The 25,708-nt window shown below is 32.8% G+C and overlaps 1 protein-coding gene across 4 annotated transcripts in view; it reads right to left on the bottom strand.

The window, feature by feature from the left end:
- LOC106456920 (zinc finger protein 2 homolog) overlaps window positions 1-25,708 on the bottom strand; it is a 73,228-nt gene that overhangs the window by 30,327 nt on the left and 17,193 nt on the right. For all 4 annotated transcript variants that reach the window (XM_013916298.2, XM_022382704.1, XM_022382705.1 and 1 more), the window contains exons 2-5: window positions 20,928-21,050; window positions 16,340-16,473; window positions 9,213-9,414; window positions 6,194-6,294 (exon numbers count right to left, since the gene is read on the bottom strand). In XM_013916298.2, the coding sequence (XP_013771752.1) occupies window positions 6,194-6,294; window positions 9,213-9,414; window positions 16,340-16,473; window positions 20,928-21,012 (522 nt within the window). In that variant the 5' untranslated portion in view covers window positions 21,013-21,050. The remainder of the gene's footprint in view (window positions 1-6,193; window positions 6,295-9,212; window positions 9,415-16,339; window positions 16,474-20,927; window positions 21,051-25,708) is intronic.

The raw sequence follows: 25,708 nt of genomic DNA, 5'->3' as shown, positions 1-25,708 counted from the left end.
TTTACGCTCACATTCTTTTAATTATGTTTGAAATTATGAACATTGCTCAACATCATGAAAATTAAACCTTATTTTCAATAAGCAATCCTGAAAAATATTTGGGGGTGCTTAACTTTTTTCCAGGTGTATATATACTAAAAGGTAACTTACCAAGTCACATTCTCATGAATGAGGGAAGGATGGCAACATGTGGATGATGGTACCTCAACAAGGAAGAAACAGCTACCCAAAGCAGAGAATGGGAGATGAACGTATGAAACATAGTTCCAGTGTTCCAACATAAGTACCTCCAACAGACAACAGGGTTGATATGCAGGAAAAATGGAAGGCACAGAATCGGAGTGAAGACACTACGAATTGATGACAAGAAGAAAGATACAAGAAATAAAAGGCCAATCAAATCACAATCCAAACTCTATTATTTGTTTGCCTATTGAAACAATTAGTTAAGCTGCTAAAAATGCACAAATGAATTTAGAAAGATCAAGATCTCTACTGGGCAACCTTTATGCCTAAGTGGCAACATTTATTCTTAAGTATCTTCCAACCCTAAATATCCTACATTAATTTTTTTATAGAAAAGTATTCTGTATCTTTCAAATAGAAAAATAACACAAATCAAGTATCAGAAATATGAAAAACAACACCAAAAAAATACAAAAAACTCCCAGACCTCTAGTCAGGTGGGAACTATTTCTGAACATTATATGTTCAATCTTCAAGTGTGGAATTACCCCACTACTTCTTGAAAACATGTACATGAAGAAAAATACAATTAGGTATGATTAGCAACTTGCTGCCATTTGGTTTGAAGCTAAGATCATCCCATTTACAATAGTTTTTGGTTGGAAGAGGTACCTATTTTTAAATGCAAGTTATTTTGTAATTTGTCAAGACCTTCCATGCAAGTTCCACCAATGAAATTATCACTCAGCTTATACTGCCTCTAGAAAGTTGAGATACACATTATTTTCTTGGTAATTCTATGTAATTTATTGGTAGATACCAACAAAATCTGTAGCAGCCATAAAGATAAAAAGAGAGAGAAAGTGCATATTATGAATTTAAGATTCTTACAGACACTACAAAAACTAAAGCTTAGATATTACTCTTTTTTTTATTATTACTCATAAAAGAAACTGGGTAGCCATCATGCCTGTACAGCCCTATATGGCTTACATGGCTAATCTCGGCAGATAATTATGAAAATTGGGCTAATATAATTATATACTTCATTTATTTCCATAAAAAGCAAAATGTAAAAATTATAGTTGATATTTCTTATTTTTACATTTCATGCTTTACTGTTCACGTTTGTTTTAAAACGCTTTGTGCTGATTTTTCTTCTTTTTTTATTCATGTCAAATATAAAACAGGATTACCATGAGACTTATGTGTGTGGTTTGTAAGAAGACCTTTCATAAAGATAATAAATCAAGCCATGATCAAAGCTTCCATTCTGATATTTTAAAGGAAAATCAAAATGTGGCACCAAATGTGTTGCTCCTCATGGTCAACCAGACATTTTCAGTTTTTGCAAAAATAAACAGCTAGAAGAGGGAGAAATTTCCGATGGCCAAGAAGAAAAAAATGCAGCCAACACTCAAAATCAAGCTTCAACCAGTGGGGAAGACAGTTCCAGTACCCAAAGAAACTGAGAAACAGCTTCCGCCTGAAACTAAATTACAATTAGTTGAATCTGAGACTCAAGTTGAAGATAATAAGTTAAATGACTATGTTCAATCTTTAGAACCAATTTCTGCATTGTCTAAATTTGACTTTCGTCAGCAGCCTATTCTTCATCATTTCCTCTTTCAAAATTGGTACACAAAATCATCGCTTCGACCCTGCATGGTATAAGGAGCATCCTTGGTTTTTCTACTCCACTGAAGAAGATGAAGTATCATGCTTTCCTTGTGAAAAATCCTGCAGTGATAAAAAGAAGAAATTCATCTTCAAAGACTGACAGCATCCTAACATCCTCAATCAGCATTCTACAACAAAGGCTCATTCAAATGCCGTAATCAGGTGGATGTGTCAAAGGAACATATCTGATCATTGAACAACAGCTTTACAAATACAAGAAACTAAATGTTACAAACAAATGAGAGAAAACTGATTATTTATGTGCTATTACTGAAGAAATTTTTCACTGCATTTAGCAAAACATTCCAATTTGTGGAGACAATGAGAGTCTCAGTAATCTTGGAGAACTGAGCGACCAAAATGGGCAATTTTCTGGAGTCAGTTAGCAGAAAATGTTTTTTGCCCATATGCAGTGGACATCTCCTGAAATCCAAAATGAGTTGATCAACTAGATAGCTAAAAGAGTATTCTGGCACATAACACAGTATATCAAAAGCACTGGACAGTATAGCATTATAGCTGATGAAACCAGCGACACTGTCCGGCAGGAACAGGTGTTACTCTGCTTCCATGTTGTGTATGTGGGATTCATCGAATAACGTTTCTTTGGGTTTTATGACACTTTTTCAACCACAGGAAAGGCGTTATTTGACTTATTAAAATTCATCCTCAAAGAGCATGACATGTTACAATGGGTTTTGATGGTGCATCAAATATGAAAGGAGGACTAAAGGGTGTTGTAGCAAAGGTAGAAGAAGAAGATGCCGAATGCTCTTATGTTCACTGCACATATCATCTCAACTTTGCATTGGAGGTAGGAATGAATCATGTAGAAATTCTGTGCAACAGCCTAGAAACAATTCAATCCCTTTACAATTTCATCGAAGTATCTCCAAAATGACAGGGAGTGATTAAGGTGATACAGAAACAAAATCAGGAGACTAGTATTACTATGAAAACCCAGTCAAAAACTCGCTATTGTTGCTACACTGCTGCAGTAAAAGCAGTGATGGAATACCTGGCTTCAGTGGCAGAAATGCTTTTGATGTTAAAAGAGTCATCTTTAAAACTAACATCTGACTCTAGAGGTATTCTATTCAACATCCTACACTACAAATTCATTCTCAGCCTGATGATTCTCGAATATATTCTGTCACATGTTAACTCTCTCTCGCAGTATCTACAAACAAAGAATCTTGATATAGGCACAGCTCAAGCAACTGCTCAGTCTGTCATCAAAACTCACATAAACAAGTAAACAGACAATTACTTTAGAATTTTATGGAAACTCACAGACAAATATGCAATGGAAGTGAAGATTGTGAATGAGAAGTTCAATGAAAAATGTGAGTACGTGTTTTGCGAGGCATGAATACCTCCTATTTGCACTTGCTCCAACAGCAGGTACCAACTGTATATAACAACTCTTTCTCATTTTATTTGAATAAACTTTACTACCCTGCAATTGACAGCATTACCAAAGAAATGCAAGTGGGATTTCAAGATAAGTCGTCAAAGATATTGTCAGCTATTGCAGATGTTGTATAGCTGGCTGCCGAGGAAGATATTGAAAAGATTCAAACAGCTTCATCTTTCTATGGTATTGATTCTGACCTTGTTATAGCTGATAGGTACATACTATCCAGCAAGGAACCCCAGAAAACATTTCTTTCACCAATCTTTCATCTTTGGTTCCCTGGCTTGTATATCAATCTATGTTTAAAATTTTGCCTCATTTTGGTCAAATTGTGAAACATTTTGCAACCATACCTATTACCTCTGTAAGTGCAGAAAGATCTTTCAGTAGTCTTTGCCACATTCTCACCTATTTGCATTCCACGGTGGGTAAGAAAAGACTTCGAAACCTGGCAATGGTTTACTGCAATAGAGATGTTGCGTACAAAATCAGAGTAAGCAATATGGACTGGATTAGTGACTCTTTTGGTAAATGGAGTAAGCAAGAAAAACATCTCATTTGCTAAAGATATTAGGATGGTAATATTTTGAATGAATAAAAAACATTATTTCTAAAACTATAAAGTGCATCTGTTTTATCAGATTCATATTGTATAAATAGTTGTGAACTTTTGATACGTAATTTCAAGTTTCATCCTTACTTATAAAAAAGATACATTTTATTTGTTTTGAGTTTTGAATTATGTAAGAAAAAAATATTTGTGTTTTTGATTGTTAATTATGATGCTTGTTACAGAATAAAATTTATAGATTTGACACACACACACTCATGTTTCTCATAACTTTAGTTTGCACAAGTATTGTAAGTTGTTCATTTTTTATGCATTTTACAAGATAAAAAGCTTGATATCACTGGGGGAACTTACAGCACTCCCTCAGACCCCCTCATGGCCTCCACAAAATTTGGGCAGAAACATACTGTAGCCATTTTTTTTGCAACCTTCCCCTACGTCAATGGTAGCTGTTATATATTTAAATGCCATTTCACTATTTTCACATACAAATTTGCTGAATTACATTAGAATTATATTTGTTCTTAATATATGAATGTCGATTTGTGATGTCTTAACTCTCTCAACACGGGCTCAGTCAATATGACCGACCACATGACCTCTTTGTACTCGATTAAAGTCATTATATTTTTAGTGAAGTATTTTTAATAAAATAAAATCAAGATTTGTCCATGAATATATTGAATATTCGTTTTGAATAATCCATGTGCAAAGTAATTTTACTGTTAAAATTAAAAATACTTTTCCTCATCTCAAATTTCCTATGCTTAATCCCTAAAACTTCCCGTTTTTTTTCAGTAAAACTTTATAGTTTATCTGTTATTTTCTCTAACCTATCTCAAAACGGGATTTGTCAATTCCATCAACCTCGTAACCACCAAAAAAAAATCGAAATAAACTTAAATTACCCTTTTTTCTTTCTAGAATGACTTCAAATTATAACATGAAACTACATTCGTTTATCCTAAGTAGCTCTAACTTTGTAACAGTATACATCTATTTATAACTACATTTTATTGTTTTATTGCCATTTGAACCATGTCTAACTACTATCTTACAACTACTACTACTAGTTGTAAATCACTTGGGGAACATACGGCTCACATTATTCTATCGAATTACATTACCCACAAGCTGCTCATGTGCGTGCCTCATGAACCATTTATATTATTAATTATATAATTATATTATTATTATTACTTATTTTACCTAATCTAGTCTTAAATAACTTAAAAAGATCTGTATTTTGAGATTTTAGTTACTTTTATACATAAAGAATAAACATGAAAAACAAGAAATTAGATACTTAACCAATCTTCTTTTTTCTTGCAGTTGGGTTTCAAAGAGAGTTAACCCTAATTTTCTATATTATAGATAGTAATGCACTTAATAATTTTTATTTAATTAAATATTGCACCAAAGAATATAGATTAATAAAATACAAAAAGTAGACAAATTCACTTTCCTTTCAAAATTTTCCTGGCTTTCTAACTAAGCGACGAGAGCTGTTAAAAATTCATCCAAGCTTGTCATTAGCTTTCTCACAGGAACGATATTCGTACTTTGAATGAAACTGCCATTTAACCGTTCAGAACATAATGTTATACAATACATCATTTGATAGATGGAAACCTTCACTTTTATTGGTTATAGGTAATATTTTTATGAAACGTAAAAGAAAACTATCAACAAATTGTGAAAGAGAGGATGTGACAGGTGGGTGTGGCAGGAGGGGTCGGATTTTCTATTCACTAGCTTTGTAACCAAACAAAATTGAAGGCTATAAAATTATGGTTTGTTTGAGCAATAACAATTTTATAGAGAGTATTTTACGTTAAATTTTGTACATTTTCGAGGGATGGTGGATAAAATAGGAATGATGACATGCTAAGAGAAAATGTGTCACGTAGGTCACACTAGTGGAAATTCAGGATTTTTTTAAATATTGCCTTTTAGAATTATAAACTTAAAACTTTTATATTATTAAAATAAGGATAATTGACAAAGATTTTATACTATTCTAGTTGACATAACATAAACTAAAAGTAGTTTATTAAAATTTTGAATCTAAGACACTAACACCTTGTGTCATGCGCAGTAAAGGATACCCAGGACGATAGGGTTAATACATTCATCTTGTCTTTTACTGATGTATAAAATTATACTTAAAACATTTGATTGGTCTCTCAATTAGTAGTTTATATCACAAAGTCAACTTATGCTCTTTAAATTTCTTAAACAACAACAAAAAATCCTATGTTTTACCACATGTCACTTACTTTAAGTTCGGTAAAAATAAAGCATTCGTTAACACAAAATCGAGATTCCCATGTATTTACCTTCTTCTTCTTTAATCGGCATGGGGAATATGAAGACCCTTCTGCATAGAAAAATTTCTCTTCCATAGGTTCTACTTTGCTTAACAAAATAAGACATGCATCTGTAAAAAAGCAAAAAAAACAAAGACTTGATGTGGATCATAAGCCAATAATTCTACACAGATGTTTTTACTCTTATAAAAAATATGATTAACCCACAGACCTTTACACAACAAATATATGCTGTCTGTTTAAACATGATTACTACTTGTTCTTTCAAATTTGATGCCAATTCTTATGGAATTGCAAAATATTGTAAGAGTTCAAAATTACTAGCATACACATGGCTGTAAAAATAAGTTGCACACAAAGGAATGAAAATACAGAAATATAAGGATGACACAATAGATGAAGAATCTTTTTCAATCTAAACCCGCTTTGAAAGCTTGGACGAGGAATGACATTTCATTGTTCATACATGTATTTTCAAATGGTGATCATATATATATATAAAAGTGCACAGAAGCATCATCTATTACTCAAGTTCTTTAAGCAAGGTTTAAATACAAAATTTTTCACCAGTGAAGATGAAAAGACAAGTAGGTATCAACTCTCATCAAATATATATATATATAGCTTTTCTTAAGCAAAATATATGAAACAAAATGTTTTGAACAACAAATCCACAACTGATATTTGGGCTAACACCACTCAATTCGCACATAATTTCTTTAGATCACTTGTGCAAATGATTTATAAAAGCAGGAGCTGATATAAACTGTCAGGTATAATCTAAACGTAATAAGAAAAGGAGCTTGTTGTGAGGAGAGAAAATCTACTATACACTTTAAACAAAAGTCCAAAGGTACAACTTCTGAGTGGATTGTTTATTGTTATTTAACTTTTTTGTGATGTTTTGTCCATCATCAGGTAACTGTCACTATTTTGCAATTTGTCAAAATGTTTAGATCCTTTCTAGAACTAAAAAAATTCTGACAAATTGCATTACAACCTGAGCTTGGAAATTTTGAAAGACTTGTTCCATTTTGTACTAAAAATATGTTTCACCTGCCAAGACAAAACTTATGAATAAACAGATGGCCTAAGTATGGGCAGCCCTCTATCACTTGGATTATGTAAACTGTTTATCAACTAAATAAAAAGTGAGGCCACTAACACAGCTCTACACCCTCCCACATATCCATTGATATATTTTGTGGATTTGGAGACAACAGCCATCAACAGTAATTCCAACAACACATAAACAACATTCACTCTAACATCAAATTCACTCATGAAGAAAAGAATGAAAACTAGGTTTTAAATAACATGAACATAATAGAAAGAAACTCCAACAGTTTTAACATGAAAAAATTCCACAATTCTGGTAATGATAACAACTATATAAAATGGGACTCAGCCCACTAAACTCAACAAAAAATTGGCACGTTATCATGAATTTACAACAAAGAATTTAACACGTAGTAGCAGTAATCTGCAGCATCAATATCTGACACATTTATTAACAAATGTCACTTGCCTAAACACATTGTCACTAGAACCTTAACCGAGTATAAAAACAAACTCAATAACATAAAAAAAGAAAGGGAAAACAACATAAACCCCATGAAAGAAACAAAATACACAAACTCAGACACACTAATAGGTGTCGTACCATATCACAGCTATGTAACCAAAAACATCATAAACATTTGGAAACATGCATAAAAAACAAACAAAATAAACAGCAAAGTTACTTTTATTACAAAACTGAGCACTAAAATCAAAGGTCATCTAAGGAAGGTTTATTCTGACAACTTCAACAACGGAAGCATCTACAAGTATCAACATGATCGATGCGATACATTTACTTATGCGAAACGGGATGCAACATAAGCATTAGGATCAAATAACAGAAACTCCAATCACACATTTACGAACATAGCACAACAAATCAACATCCAATTAACATTAACAACTTTAAGATATTATGCAACATTAATAGAAGAAATATAAAAGAAGCATTAATTGTTCGTGAATTAAAACCTAATTTAAATCAAAACACAGGTGTCACCCTATATATGTTTTCTAAATTGGAACAAAATGCTCGCGCAGTATTTCACAAAATAGAGACAGTTACCTGATGATGGCTACACGAGTGGACGAAACATCGTCAAAAAAGTTAAATAAAAATAAACAATCCACTCAAAAGCTATTCTTTCGACTTATTTAAAGAAAAGGAGCTGATGGACTGGTTGTTAGATGCCATTAGTAGTGTGCTTTTCTGGCTGTGTCAAACACTACAGTCTGCCTTTCAACAATTTAGTAAAAACCTGTATTTCTTCATATACTGAAATTTAAGATAAAATTATGTTTGATAATACTGAACTTACATGTACAGAGTTGATATGAACAGTGCAGTCAACATGTATGGTACTGAATTCAAGTGCAATGTTGTATTGACTTTCATTTAAACAATTTGATAAATGACAAAAGTAACCAAGAATTAAAAAGTTCATTACATTGCTGGTGATCAAGGGCCAGTAATCATGTGATACAATATATTTAGTACTCTGACGGGTACTGAAGGATATTATAAACATATATATTTTATATTATAGTAGAAAATGAGAACTTCAATCAGAATATCTCTAACAAGTCAGTAGTTTGATAAAATTTGGGATTTCATTTCTTTAACCTATTTTAAACAAGCATAAGAAAAGTAACAGCTGGGCAATAGTCTGGCCATAATACAATAGAAGAGATACTAACTGATCAAACTTTATGCATAGAGGGAGAATCTCAAAAATTTATATAAAAGCCAAATTAAATCATGTACTGAATATCTTATTTTATTAATGAGATTTAGAAAGTCAAATGATGTAGTTTATATGTTTATCGTCACAACACAATTTTTGATCTACCTTGGTATTTAATGAATATTCTGTAAATAGAATATGAAATATGAGAAAAATACTCCATAGAATTAAAGTCTGGCCAACAAAAATGTTTTAAAAGTTTAATCACTAAAATAACTCACTAGGTAAAGCTTCCAGCATAAATTCTGCTTCATTTGTTTGTTTTGTTTCTTGTGATTGTATTTGCTTTACCTTCCCTGTTACTTCAACACTTTCTTCTTTCATGATTGCATCATCCAAGTCTTCTGGATTGAATGTGAGTTTAGTAGTAGTTTTATTTTCTGGAAAATTAGTAAGTGATTCTGGCTTCACAGTGAAAACATCCTAAAATGAGAAGATAAATCGTCCAATTAACTTAACAACAAATCAACAGATAATCAACAAAAAATATTCATTTAGAACTAAGGACACGTATATATTGCCATGAAGAAATTACTGATAATTTTACCAAATGTTTTTACACTGAATTTCTTAACAGGCAAAAATATAAAATTACACTGGACTCTATATGATGCAATAGTAGTGTTTGTTGATTCTTGTTAAAAAAAACTCCAAGTCTATCTACACTAGCCATCCACAATTTTAAAGTGATAGACTAGAGAGAAGGAAGACAGCTTATAAACACCATCCATTACCACCTCTTGGGCTACTCTTTATCAATAAATAGTAGGATTTACTATAACATTATAATGCCCCAACAATGGAAAGAAGGAGCATATTTGGTGATGGGGTTTAATTTCACAACCTGCAGATTGAGAATTGAGCACTCTAACCACCAGGCCAACTAGTAGTGTACAGCATAAAAATAAGTCATCTATTTGATGGTATAATGCTTCCAGTAGAAGTTTTATAGCAAGATTAATGATATTCCATTCATGTTTATGTTCTTAAGAAAAAATGTATGTTGATTACTTATAGGCCATAATATGTATTTATCAAAATTGAATTTTTTTTATAATGAAAAAGCTTTAAAATGTGAAGACTTATAATCAAAATGTGTAAATTTGATTTTTTTCCCATTTGTTCTGTATTTTGAAAGGTGTTATTTTTACATTTGTACATGTACCTTTTCCGTAACCTATAAAATTACTCACTACTTGTCCATATACATAACCTGCTAATCTAATGCATAAAAAAGGTAGTTACAGTATTCTTCAATCTTCAGGTATGTTTTTAGTACTGAAATATGCAACTATTTCACAGCAATTAGTCAATGTGAATAGTTATAATGGTCCTTATGTTTGATCCTCCTTTTATTTTTCATCTTTAACAAAGAAGGGGAAGGGAAAAAATCCCCATTTTTTGCTAAAACTTTTGCTTTTAAAGACTTAGACAACCATGACCAATTAATTAAAATGTAGATAACAGGGATAAATCTATTAAACCAAAGTTAGTTAAAAAACACAACAACTATAAAACAAACAGCTTGACATTAAGATTTCCAATGGAAGTTGTTTTCAAAGTTTCATACCAGTATCTATATTAGTTTAACTTTGATATGTGCAAATGGAGTTCAGCCTGCACCCTTAATTTACCAAATGTAGACTTATGTAGTGATATGCCAACCTTTTATAAAGCCCTATTGTACATACCATATGTTGTTCAGTAACCAATATTTCACCACCGTTCCAGTAGATTGAATGATTTATTGATATGTGTTCAGCTAAGTCAGATTCTATTATTTGTAAATTTTTACTGCACATTCATATACACCAATTCTAATTTTTAACAATATTTTGTATTTTGAATACAGCAACATTTGCTTTAAAAGATGAACATGGTGTAAAAGAAACTATAATATTAGCTGAAGCAAAAAGTCTAGTAAGTCTTTTACTTACTCCTTGGATGTAAGATAAAGCAACCAAATCTTTTTAAAGTCAATTCTGGCTTGGGAGTTTTAGGTAAAATTACATACTTTACAAATGGTTAATAATCATTTTGTTACTACATCTTTGATATAACTTAGTTCATACAGTTTTTTTAAAGGGTCTTTACAATCAATTTCCTCTCTTAGTAGCAACTGTTTGTTTTTTAGATACTGGACTGAAAAGTCCAAATATTTTTATCATGAGATAAGTTTAAAGAATACACTTCTAAAACATCTACATCCAAATATCTTAGCATTTAAGTACATCAAGTCACTAGAGTACATGTTCTGAAAAGATATATTTACAAGAAAGAAAAAACAAAAAAGAGCCTTCTATAATATACAAAATGAAGCATACAATTTCCTATAAATATCAATTATTTGCTATTATTTACTTCCTAGGTGTTGATTATTTTCATAAAGCCAAATACAATTCATTTTAATTTCTGTTTTTGGACCTTACAGCAATTTATTTACACATAAAGACTGCTATTAAAAATATTACATGAGACAAAAAACTACTTTGTTGTTTTGAAACATACACTCCACAAAAATGCATCTCATTAAAAAAAAGAAAATTTTGTTAATTCTATCATGTCCAGATAGATGTGGTTTCTGCCTCAATGAAACAAACAGCACCATTAAATCAAAAAACAAAATAAATAAAAAACCCTGATTTATTTCATTTCATACATTTTTTTAAAATTGAAAATATTAATTCTCGATTGATGCTCCCAACTAAAGAATTAGTGCTTGTGATATTCCTGAAAATCTCTGTTACCCATGTTGTGAATCAGTGCAGAATTGTACCTAAAAGACCAGTTTCCTCTGAAGATACAACTACAGTTGGGAAAATTGATAGATTCTATGTTCTATACGTAATGAACAGTGCTTATAAAGTATATGGACATAGTGGATGTAATGAAAAGATTCACCAAATCTTAAAGATATGAGAATTTGATGCTTTGTCTAAATATGTGTTACATGGCTCCTTTTTTTGGCCATGCAAATATTTTCCACAAGTGTTCAATGCAATTAGAATGCTAATGGGCAAGTCTTTCTTCAAATCTTGTCATTGAGTGGGTTCAGAAAAAGATGACTGGTGGTGTGGCCAGGAAATGAGATATGACAGAGGCTCAGATTTCAGTTAAACTGTTCAATGGCTGCTCACAAACTAGTGGTGCCAGCCAGTAAGGAGTAGTCAGAAGAACTTGACATGGAGTGGCACAAGTGATTGAAATCACCCTGGGAAGAACACAGATGAGAGGATAAACATATGGGTATTTGTTGGTCCAATGTTGAATGATAGTATGCCCCAAGGAAGCCAGTTTCACATCATCATTCTTTCCAACAAAATATTCCCTGAGAGGTTGTTGGAAGGATTCAGGAATGGTGTTCTGTTAGCTCCATTTATTGTTTTGAAAGTTAATTTTGGCATGATCAAGAGGAATGAGGGCTTCAAGAGAAGACCATGTCCACAAAAGAGAAAGATCCTATTGTGCAGTGGGAAAAGGAGAGAATGAGATGCATACAACATTCCATAGCCTGCAGCTGAAGTGGAGCAGATTGAGCCCAATGGCAAATAAATCCGACTGATGATGTCCACGGGCCAATAGGAGACGAAAATAAGTCATAAGGTATAAGTGAAAAATTGAGCACTAGGACACAGGTTCAAATGGAGGCAAATTAAGGCAGTGAAGAACCACACTGACATCCAAATCCAGAAAGACTGCACACCGAGATGGACGATGAATCCTGAAGGAATGTAACAATAGGGAGAGGGTAGGAGAGGTAAAGATTTTACGATACTTGGAAAAATGAAAAGTGTGAGGTAAGGCAGCCCAATAACCTGCAATCAAGGAGACAGAAGACCCCTGATCAAACAGCCAAGTGAAGAAATCCATAAGATGAGGAACAGTAGGTCAAGAAGGGGGAAAACCCTTGACCCAAAAACCAATGGTGGAAAACATTTCACTTATGTTGATAAACAGAAGATAACGGAAGGGCAAATTTTAACTGGAGCAGCCACGAAAACCAAGGTTGTGCCAACCAGTAAGAAGCAATCAGAAGGACTTGACACGGAACATAGATGGGAGGATAAACATACAGGCATTTGTTGGTCCAATCTTGACTGAATGCATTGACAACTAGAGCAAGTGGATGAGGAACCAGAGACTCAGTATTGAGGGATGTGGAAAATACATCCATGGGAGGAGTACCCCACTGAAGGCATAGCCACTGGAAAAACAAGAGGATTGACAGACCACTCTGTCAGATAAACTCTGTCGGGACGGGAAAGATTATCCACAACAAGATTGAATGCACCTGGAATATGGCACGCAAGGAGACGAATAGCGAGTGACAAATACCAACCTTTATGAGCTGCCTCCAGGAGCAGTAGAAAAGTGTGATGGGTGGAATTCCATTCAGAACAAGCTAACAGAAGCCAGTCATCCATGTAATGATGTAAGAGCAATCCCCGAACATGGAAATGTCAGACAAAATCTTTGACCACCCGACAAAAGACATATGGGCCAAAGCAAGCCCGAAGGGCAGGTTGCAAAATTGATAAACTACCCCATGATGAACAAACTGAAGGTAGCGCCTTGACAGCTGAGATATTGGAACATGCAGGTAAACATTTGCGACATCTACCTTGGTCATCCACAAATTCAAAGAAAAAGCCCACCTGAGGATGAGAAAAGACTCCATAGTAAATCGGGATAGAACCAAAAATTGATTGAGGCGGGACAAATATAGCACAGGCTGCCAATTCCCAGTTTTCTTAGGTACCACAAACAGCCTGGAATAAAAACCTGGAAAAGGATGAGTGGCATCCTGGGAAAGAAGATCTTGTACCGCCCCGGACAGACATTGACTGGTGGTAGGATCCTGAGGCAGTGGATGAGGGGAAAGGAAGTGGATGACAAGTCCCTTGGACAATAACCAAATAACCCACAGATTTGTGGCAAAAAAGTCGCCAAAGGGGAACAAACTCGGTCAAGCAAGTCCTCACTAGGTGTTCACTGGTACTTTTGGCGATGTATCCATCTTCATTGAATAGTAGGATGATAGGAGGAACCCCTGGAGGTAGGAACAGGTAATGGCTGGGAAGGAGTGGGATGGAAAACAGTAATAGGGGCTTGAATCTACCAAAAACAAAAGGGTCGTTTGCTGTCTCACCGATTCCACACTGAATTACATAGTCTCAGAAATATTATCAAAAACATACTGAGGAAGAAAAGGGGTCAAACGTAAGTCCCGAAGATAAGTTGGCGGTAAATGAACATGGGACAAAACAGCATCCCTTCCCAGGAGATCCCAACAAGAGAGAAAACTCCTGTGTAAGAAAAGAGTTGAAAAAGACAAACATGCCCAAGTGGAGTGAATCAAGGTGAAGCTGTTCAGGAGAAATAGGAGCAGCATTAGAAGAAGCAGGTTGACTCATATAACGATCAATCTCATGGCGAATGAGAACTGATAAGTCCATAGACGAGCTATCCCCACCCGTAGCCTGTGTGTGCTAGCAGAAGGTATTACCTCTGAAATGGTAACTTGTACTTTGGAATCCATTGTGTAACAATGAATAATCAAACACAACATTTGATGATAAAAAAAAAGATGAAAAAACAAATCCACCTCGGAATTAATGTAAGAAAAAAAAGCGCAAAGATGAACAAAACAACACACTTGAAAAGCACAACAAAAAGGTCTTGACACAAGTACTGCCAAACGAGAAGTGATAGTTCGGTAGAAAAGAGTAGAGGGAGTCACACATGCATCAGAAGTGTGTGTCACACTCCTACTGGTAGAGGGTTGTCGCATGATGATTTACATATGAGACACAGTTGAACCATTCAATTGTAATATATATATATATATATATATATATGGGAGCTCATGGCTTGTTGCATGCAAAAAATATTTTTGCATATACAGGGCAGCACTGAATGAGAATAGCTATTTATGTGAGAGGAGGTAATGTACTGCATCAGAATTAAAATTTTATTCTATAAAACTGTAAATTTTTCTTTGTTCAATTCAAAAACATTGCACACAGTTTTGCCATGTAAGGAAAGAGCTGAAGAAGACAAACATGCCAAGGTGGAGTGAATCAGGGAGATGCTATACCTCGAAAACCCCTCAGGATCTCGGTGGATCGCCTTGGAAAGGAGGTAGGTGGATCACTGGCATACAGTAGAAATAATCTTTTAATATACCAAAATTATAAGCACGAAAAATTTGAAAATTATTAAACAGAAGTTTTGTTTAACAGATGTAATGTGTTTGAAACTCATTTCATGTATGTATATATTTATATATATATATTTACATATTTTTGATAATTCTCTTTGTGCATTCATGCAGATACTTAAGGCAACAAGAACTAATATAAATACAGCCTTATTGGTGAAAAACAGCAAACTAGATTTGGTTGAGTACAAAGTGACCTAACTTAGCTTGTGTCATCTTGTTGCATGAAAATCATTTTTCTTCCTATCATACTGAAACTTCATAGTTCAAATGAAGTATAAAAAAAACAAGCTTTTCAAAAAATATAATAAAATCAGGACTAATTGTGGCAAAAGTTGTAAAACAAATATCATTTCTACTAACAACATCTTACCAAGCTACGCTTATACAAGTTTGTTTCAATATTTAAGCAAGTCTCTGTTGAACTGGATACCATATTGGCTTATATGGTAAAAAAGAACAGAGAAGTAGCTTTATGTTTTATATCAATAGCACTTGGTTTTTCAAAACACACTATGCCTCCCGAGGTTGAGAAGCAGTATTAGCTAAAATCAATAAAACTAAATTTGTATTGAAATTAAGAGATCCAAATTAGCACTGTTTTGTTCCAAAATATTTTAACTTTCCTCCTAGGGGGATATGAGTGCAATATTGTGCTCAGAAAAAAATCATAAAATTCAGAAACTTGTGTTTTATTTCAAAACATGCTGAAATCAATCTAAGATCAAGATTTAATTTTTAAATACATATTTGTAAAAAATACATCTTATATTTTTTTAATTAAATAAATTTCATCTCCGAAGTAACAAACAAAGAAAAATGACTAAATTTAGTGTTTGTAATTTTTTTCAATTCAATGGTTCAAATTTTTCTTTGAAGCAAGATGCACCTAGCTAGCCAGATGTCATAGAATTAATACATTCAGCTTCTTTCTTTAAGACAAAAATTATTGATTGTTATTGGCTTAAATCTTTATTATTGTATTGTAGCATTAATTATACATACATGAAAACTTTTACTAAATGTTTATGAAAGCTATTGCATTTCTGTTTGGAAGATCATTACAAATACATTATCACAAATTTTAACAACAAAATTCATAGGAACTGTAATTTAAGATGTACTTACTTTATAATTGTCTATAGAATTAACCTCTTCCTTCTCAGTTGTTTCAAAATCAGAAGTGGCATAACAAGAGCTTTCTTCTAAGCAAACTCTCTGTTCTACAGATCCATCCATGTTAGAAAAAGTGTTATTTCTGCCTGAAAAACAAATTAATGTCCTTCATTCTACAAATTGAATATTTTTGTCCAAGAACAGATTTAGGTCTAAAGTTTCCAAAAGATTATGATTTATTCCTTTTAATATTAATTATTCATCCTTTGTTTTCTATGTAATTCAGCCAGGTTACAATTCCTGTTTCAAGATTTTTTTTACCTAGCTGCCATAAAAATTTGAGTACCGTATTTTTCAGAATATAAGATGCACCCTTATTTTGAAGACAAAGTTTTGGGGAAAAAAAGCTACAGTCGCATTTGAAAGATTTTTATTGAACAAAAATTCAATTTGATACTTTAAAAATTAGGATATATTGTTCTAAACACAAAAGAGCTCAAAACATCAAAATAAGAAAATACCGTAAATCAAAAAAGGTTTACTCTTGTTTAGTTTGGTTCAAAACCTACAAAACCTTCATTGCTTTCACTGTAATTTATTTTTTTATTATTTAGGGAGCATTATAAATAATTATGTTTTTAAAAGAAAAAACAACTACTATTGTTATAAATAACACATTCAATTGAACTAAACTGTGCATTGCCTATTTAAATATATTTACACATGGCTTGTGTATATCATGTATGTATATTATTCATACCTTCGGTGTATAGGATGCAAGCAGATTTTGACATCAAATTTTGGGGTAAAAAAGTGCGTCTTATACACCGAAAAATATGGTAATTAAGCTCTTATAAAATAACAAAAGCATTTTGAAAGTTAAGATAAACAACATATGGAAGGATCATCTGATCAAAAACTCAGAAGCTCTATCAAAGAATTACATGTATGGAGAATATTTATGTAGTGACACCATGTTGAGTGCTCAATAATTTCAGTTTGCAGGATAATTGCTAAAAAAAAAAATAGATAAATCTTTTAATAGCAACACAGACAAAAAAAAAAAATTAAGTCTGAAACTTCAATCAAATTTCCTTTTTTTTTTATGGATAAGATCCACTTTAGGAACCTTCCTTAAATAAAGAGAAGTCTCTCAGCTGTCCACTTCCTTATTTGAAAAAAAAATATATATAAAATCTCCACCATCTCTCTCAAGCTTTTACATTAAAATTTTCTCAAATGTACTTATTTTTTTTTTTTTGAGAACTAAAAGAAAAAAAGCATGCACTGATGATGAATCTCATCTTCATATTTGTCAAAAATAATCCCACTAGCCTTGTTCAATAAGCTATTCCTCATTGTTAAACTTTTGTTAAATTCAGATTGGCATTAAAAATTCTTACACAAGGTTTTTACCATAAAGACTCGTCATAAGATCTCTGAACTCACAACAGTTTTCTTTAACTTTTGTTAACATGCTAAATCCCCAGTACCACCCATAACAATAATAAGTTTATGATCTATTGCTTCTGTCCATTTTTTAACCTAATATTCTACACATTCATAGTTAATAACATAAACCACTGTTGCATAAATATTTAAGAATTTTTTTCACTAAGTCAATTAAGATATATAAAAGGTCACCGATGCATTTCTACATACATCAATACATCAAAACTTTTAAAACCTTTCTAATTGGTAAATTACTTCAATATCTCAATGTTCACATGTCCTGAGTTTTTAACTGCTGTCAATGAGAACATACAATGTACATCTGGAAAAGATCAAGATGAGAGCAAGCCATTTGGTTATTGTAAACATTCATAAGTGCTAACTTCATGAATTCTAGTCTAAAAAGGTAGGTAATGACTCGTTGAATATGTGAGGTAATAAGTATAAATAGCAATTAGAAACCAAAGGTTATTGTAAAAGTTATTATTATTTTGGTTATTGTAAACATTCATAAGTGCTAACTTCATGAATTCTAGTCTAAAAAGGTAGGTAATGACTTGTTGAATATGTGAGGTAATAAGTATAAATAGCAATTAGAAACCAAAGGTTATTGTAAAAGTTATTATTATTTTGGTTATTGTAAACATTCATAAGTGCTAACTTCATGAATTCTAGTCTAAAAAGGTAGGTAATGACTTGTTGAATATGTGAGGTAATAAGACTCTTGATCATCAAGACTCCAAACACCATTTACCAATAAGTGTCCATTATTACATCTTGGGAACCTGTCACAATTTATGACCAATAATGGATTGTCATGAAAAAGATGTTGATAATATCACATTTACTTCTACCATTTAAATTTTGAATTTTTTGGTACATAATACTTAAATACTGATTTTATGTAATATGTAGATTTGGAATGTCTAAGCAATCTTTGTGTCACAGATGAGTGATCAAGAAAGGAGGCACAAAGTCACTGAAAATCATGAATACAATCAAAACAAGCACAAAAGATCATTCCAAGATACCTGACAAAGTGACCATCCGAGGCTGAAAGTGAAAGGGGTCATGTTTTGCTCTTGATGTTCTATGATAAAATCATGATTTTCTATCAACTAATGAGCTTTTTAGTGTGATATTTGATCTAGGACAACGTAACATCAAGTGTGGACAACTACAGTTTACATGTAGAATTATAAATGGACTTTTCTCTCCTTAAAATAGTTTTATTGTGAGCTTTCGGCCCTCTTACCAGAGCCTTCATCAGGCAACAATGCACCAAGCCAAAAAAATTTGTTAAACTTTGGAACATTGCTTTAAAATATGTATCTAGGCAATAGTTGTAACAATAATTGATATTTGGTATCAAAGTTATTAAACATATAGAATTATGATGAATATAGAATACAAATTGATTGCTTCGATATAATAAGCATAAAAAAAAATTATAGGCAATATATAGAAAAATAAAAATAAATAAATAAAGGAATTTTTAAACTTCAAATAATACATTGTAAAATTAAAACTAATTCTACATTGCAACCACGACAAATAATAAGCTTTATGTCTTTTATTCATGGTGTCCATGCAGTATTGAGTAGTTGTTGGCCATTGTCTTGATTAATACCCACTGTCTTGTGCTTGGATGGCAATAGCTTCCTTGATTTTGTTTCTATGTTTGGTGTTTTCTTCTCTATTATTCTGGCATTTTATAAGTCAATAATATGGTTGTTTTCCCGAACGTGAAAAGCCATAGCTGATGTGTCTATGGCACAGTTCTTAATATCTCTTTGAACCTTACCTGAAACGACAGTTGTGTTTCCCCAATGTATTGTTTATTACACTCAGACCAAGTGTTATAAAACCAAGTTCTTTGTGAGAGGACTGAGAAGTGGGAATTTTACAGGATTATCCAAGTAAAATGATTCAGCATGTATTATATGGTTCATCTGTCTCAACTACTAATGAATCACAACCTGAAAATCACAACTAAAAGAAAAAGGCATTTCTTCCTTACATACCTAGGCCTAGGAAAAAACTTTGTAGGATAATGAATAAACTTAACATCACCATAGTTTTCTTAAGTCCTCCTACACTATGCAACAGTCTTACAAAGGTAAAATCCCTAGTTCCCAGTCCTCTCATAAAGAACATGTTTATAGTATTCAGTGCGAGTGTAATAAACAATACATTGGGGAAACGGGTAAGGTTCAAAGAACACCAAAGATATATTACGAGCTGTGCTATAAACACATCAACTATAGCTTTTCACGTTCAGGAAAATGACCATATTATCGACCTAAAAAATGCCAAAATAATAGACAGAGAAGAAAACACCAAATGTAGAAAAATCAAGGAAGCTATTGCCATCCAAGTACAAGACAGTGGACGACCAGTGGGTATTAATCAAGACAACGACCAAGAACTACTCAATACTGCATGAACACCACTAATAAAAGACATAAAGCATATTATTTGTCGTGGTTTCGATGTAAAATTAAACCTTTAATTTTACAATGTATTATTTTAAGTTTAAAAATTCCTTTACTGTCCTTATTTATAGTTTTATTTCTCTCTATACATATATTACTTATAATTGTGTTTTCCTTATGTTTATTATATCGAGGCAATTGATTTATATTCTATATTCATCATAATTCTATATGTTTAATAACTTTGATACCAGATGTCAGTTATTGTTACAACTATTGCTTAGATACATATTTTAAAGCAGTGTTATAAAGTTTAACAATTTTTTTCGCTCAGTGCATTGTTGCCTGATAAAGGCTCTGGTAAGAGGGCCTTGAGCTCACAATAAAAGTATTTTAACATAGGTAAATTAATAAGTAGAATTATAAACAGACTTTTATTATGGACAATTATAATTGACCTGAATGTTGTCCACTGGACAACCCAGTCTACAAGTCTTACTTTGAAAACTGTTTTCGAGATGACATGACAGTTTTGATTACACTTCTGTTGATACCTGTATGAAACAGGTTACATTTTGTAGCACTGTTTGTTTTGTATTGTCATTTCAACTCACTGGTAAAAATAGCTTGAGATGCTTGTTTTCTCTTATATTCTTTCTAAACTTGAACATATTCTATTGATATCCAATTTTATATAAAATATGGCAACTTACAAAGTGATTCTCTAGCAGTTTCAATGTTATCCATCATCTTCTCTTCTAACAAGTCATTTGGATCTTTACTGAACAAGGGCTCCATATTTATCTGAATTTCTTCTATGATAATGATTACATTTCCTAAAAGAGATTCATAAGACTATATGAAGTTTCAACTTAGCATGGAAAAACCAAAGAAAATAAAGCTGTTTCATGATGTGACAGAATAATACCACTTTGTTTTACAGCAAAAAAATAAATTATTTGCACAATGTATTTAAATTAAGTATTTGTACAAGTGCTGTGTTAATCTCACAGGAAAATATCTTTATCAGGAAAAAATAAAAGGGAAAAGATTAATATGACAAATATACTTTCAAAACAATTGTCCATTTTACTATTACATAGTCATGAATGGAGAAATGTGTAGACAACAAACATGCAAGTTCTATCTTATACAACTACTGAATATCTTCCACAGAGGTTATTTTCTCAAGGAAAATGAGTCAAGGTTTAGACAGTAAAGCTAAATCTATCACTTGTTATTTTAAACCATAAAAATATATGATCAAATGACAGTAAATCATCCAGCTCATTAAGTTCACCCACACAACTAATCTTAAACACAAATCAAGCTTTCAAATCCATTTTTTAAAGTATCAGCACACACACTGCAAGAAGACAAACTTATTTTTGTTTGCAGTATAGCAAGGTCACATTGGGCTACCTGCTGTGTCCACCACAGGGAATCAACAGGGTCAGCACTAGGGTTGCTGGTGCCCCGGGCAAGCTGAACTTGGCGCCCTTACAAGTATAATTTTTAAAACTTTTCAAAGGAGAAAAAGTGCAAATGTAGGAATTTAGAATTTATTACAATACATTGTACAAGCTAAAGAAAACAGTTCAAATACAGCAACAAAGTTTCAAATCTTTTCATTAATATAACTGGGAGAGAGAGACTGTATCTACATTACTGGCAGTGATCTCCACCCATTTTTGTTACACTTACAAACAAACACTAGGTAGAAATGGGTGAGTTACGGTATCTAGTTTTCGCTTGCAAACACAAAAACGAAGCATTCAAATTGGTACAAAATTTTAACAAATTGAGAAGCATACTATATTCCGTCAAGTTCATGATGATAAAAACTGCAGATGTAACAAATTTTCTACTAATAAATTAAAGAATATGAGCAAAAGAACAGATGCTGAAAAAACATACATTATCATAACTAAAACTTTTTTTCTTGACTTTAGATTTGCAAATGTTTTCATAGCACTTTCTACATCTATCTTTTTTAAAAGGTCATTTTCTATGGACAAAATTGCCAAAGAATTTAATCTGTCTTGTGTCATGGGCAACCATAAATATGTCTTTATAAGCTTTAGTTTACTAAAGCTTCTCTCTCCCGTGGCCACAGTTATAGGTATTGTAAGCATTATTCTTAATGCAACCCACAGATTTAGCATGACATCCTGTAACTTATTACTGTTGATGAATCTAACAGCATCTATCAGAAGCTTTATATCTACAGGAAATAAATCTTTTGCAAGATCTAGTTCAGTCAAGAGATTACATCCGTTAATATCACTATTTTCTTGGTACCTTAACTTATCCTCCAAACCGTGACATGCTAATCTCAGTTTATTTTTATCTGGCAAATCTTTTATGTTATTTAAAAATCCCCATGTGTTATTGAAACTTTGTAACTGTTAAATCTGGCTGATAAAGAATTAATAGCTGTGTCGAGTATTACATTGAACACATGATTTTTTAATCTTCTTTCTGGGTCATCTGTATTTGGGACCTCGTCAATGCTCTCATATTCAAATTACCTTCTTTTTTGGCTTATTCTTTTACTTTTAAAAATGGGCTCTACATCTAATTCTTTTGCTGATGTTAGTGCTCTTTCATATCCATTTGCACGATAATCAATTAAGTAATTAGTGACACTATTCATTAATGAAACTGCGGTAGACAGTTCCACAGAGGGATTCTGCATAGTTTTGCTGACAACATTTACTCTGCCTAAGACATCATATCAGACATTCATCATCACTAGAAAACTAAACTGTAATCTTCCATTTGTGATACAAGAGTCTTTGCTTCATGTCATATTGCAGGATCAGAAGCAGGCATTTCTGAAAGTTCATAAAGAGCTTCTCAGATTCCTATAATTTCATATTTAATGGCTTTGACACATTCTAATCTGCATTCTCATATAGTCTGGCATAAAGGTTTTGCAGTGAGGCATTTAACATGGTTCTTAAGGACATGCCATCGCCCAGGAGAGGCAGAAAACAAAACATATAAGCACTAGACAGTACCAAAAAATGAAATGGAATCCAGCAACTTGTTGCACTATCACCAACCACCAAGTTCAGGCTATGACATCCACATGGCATATAAAATGCCCGTGGATTTTCCTGCATGATCCGTGCCTGAACCAATTTATTCTTTCCTTTCATATTCGAACCATTATCATATCCCTGACCTCTGCAGTTATGTAAGTCTAGCTTGCTCTCTGTCAGAAAATCAAGTATTCTTTCATATAATCCTTTGCCTGTAGTATCTTTAACTGGTTTATAGCCAACAAAATGTTCCTTTATTGAAATGCCTTCTACATCTAAAATGCTCTACATGAATTATATGTGGCGTACAGTCTAAGATAAGGCTGAAATATTTGGCTTCTTTATCTCAGTTTAATATATTTTTCCTGAACAGCATTTCCCAACAAATTGATTATTTCATCCTGAACATTTTTTCCACAAAACTGAATATGAGTTTCTTTAAACACAACCTGACGTAAATGTTCGTTCATTGTCAAATCAAATTTTCCAAGTATCTCAACAAGACCTAAAAAATTCCCATTGTGCAGTGTAAATAATGTGTCTGAAGTTCCTCTGAAAGCCAAATTGTTTTCAGAGTGATGTTCATTAAGTGTTCTAAAACTTTACACCAATGCTCTCATTCCTTTTCCACACGTGACTGTATCTCCTTATCAATAGTTTTACTAGTCTGTAATCGTAGTGATGTCTCAAACCACTTAAGACATTCCAGATGATGTACTGAATTTTCGTGTGATTGCAAATATTTATCAGCATGCTTCCAGTCATTAATTCCAGATTTTCTTAAATATGACTTATGTGAGATGCCAACAATTTTGCAACAAAAGCAATAAATTTTATTGGTGCTCTCTGAATAAACAAGCCACCTTCTAAGAAAATTTCCACTGTTGTTAATTTTCCTATACATCATTGTCATGAAGAAACTACGTTTATTTGCATCTTTTGGGAAACTGTACTGTTTATTAATAGGATGTGGCCCATTCATAATGATGTGATCAGTTTCCGCCACTGATAATTCATCCGGCCAGTGTGCTGGATCATAGTAGTTGACATTTGTTTTGGGGAAGTTTTCAAATTTACTTTTAAAATTCTCAGAATTCCCTACTATGACATTATTGCCCAAGTCTTCAACAATATCGCAAATGCGATTATGATGTTTTGATTCATGCGTGCAATCATTTTTTCCTTCAGAAGGTACAGTGTCTTCAGTTGGTTTGACTTCACAAACATTAGATGACAAATCTGGAGAGATATATGTAACTGAAGAAGTTGACCCTGCATTGTTCCCACTTTTAGACTTGGGACTGAAAAAAATTGATACCTTTTGGTGTTTCTTGACTGCTTCTTCTTGTTGAATACCCCTTTTTCTCTTTTCATGGCCTGATAATTTTTTGGAGGCATTTGCAATATAAAAAAATCTAAAATGGAATATATATATTGTTACGCATCTGCTTGTTTGTTAATTTCCTGTAGAAATTCTTTCCGAGATACTTCAGCGATACAAGTCTTTCTTGGTTAAACCAGTTTATTCTTCCTCGATATAAACTTTTAGCATACAGTAATTTCACAATCAGTACGTTTCTCGTCACTTTAAACTTAACTACTTTTATAATACATGCTATAAATCACAGCGATTCACAATCTCGTAAACACACACTAGCTCGAAACAGAATCGTAAATTACCTGGATCTCTCTTCATTCAATCGTGCAGGCTTTCTCTGCCAGGCTTATATACTAAAAAAGAGAACATCTCGAACAAACTCGGTCTTCCCCGACAATTCATGATCATTCGAAAAAGTCATCACATGTTACCAGAGTCACGTGACTTCCGCTGTCGTAACACTGCCCCTTCCTTAGTATTGTTCATCCTGAACAATAGCCACTTACATTAAACCAATAGATAATTAACAATAACTTAATTAAATGTACAGAATTTACAACACAAAATTAAAATACAACAAAGTCTCCTAATTTTACTGGACGTTTCTTCTTTCGTACTGGTCTCCATCTCGTTGGCTTATGCTTCACATGGGATTCATCTGCTCCATCAGGAAATTTCCTATTATCGGTAGCAGTTACATCAGTGGTAGTAACTTCATTAACGGCTTCACTGCTTTCCTTCTCAAAACTGGGTAGAGTTTCTTCTTCAACAGTGGCTTTTTCAGGTGACACATCTTCAGCAGCGTCATCTGTTCTGTTGTTCATTTTGTTCTAACTGAAATGTCCTGGACCGTGATAACGCCAAAGCCTGTTGGCATGCGCCACTTTTGGCTTGCATCGCCGACCACATTTGATTCGGAAAGTCACGTCTGAGAGACGATCCACTATGTCATATGGGCCTTCCCATGGAGAAGACAACTTGTGAGACTTCCCTTTGGTCTTCCTGGGATTATACAACCACTCCTTGTCTCCTGGTTCAAAGCTGACTTCAGTAGATCTCTTATCATAAG

Source organism: Limulus polyphemus, unplaced genomic scaffold, assembly GCF_000517525.1.
Source record: "Limulus polyphemus unplaced genomic scaffold, Limulus_polyphemus-2.1.2 Scaffold272, whole genome shotgun sequence".
In the NCBI taxonomy this organism is placed as follows: Eukaryota; Metazoa; Arthropoda; class Merostomata; order Xiphosura; family Limulidae; genus Limulus; species Limulus polyphemus.
Note: the sequence above shows the minus strand (reverse complement) of the source record. Positions and strands in the feature narration are given on the sequence as shown.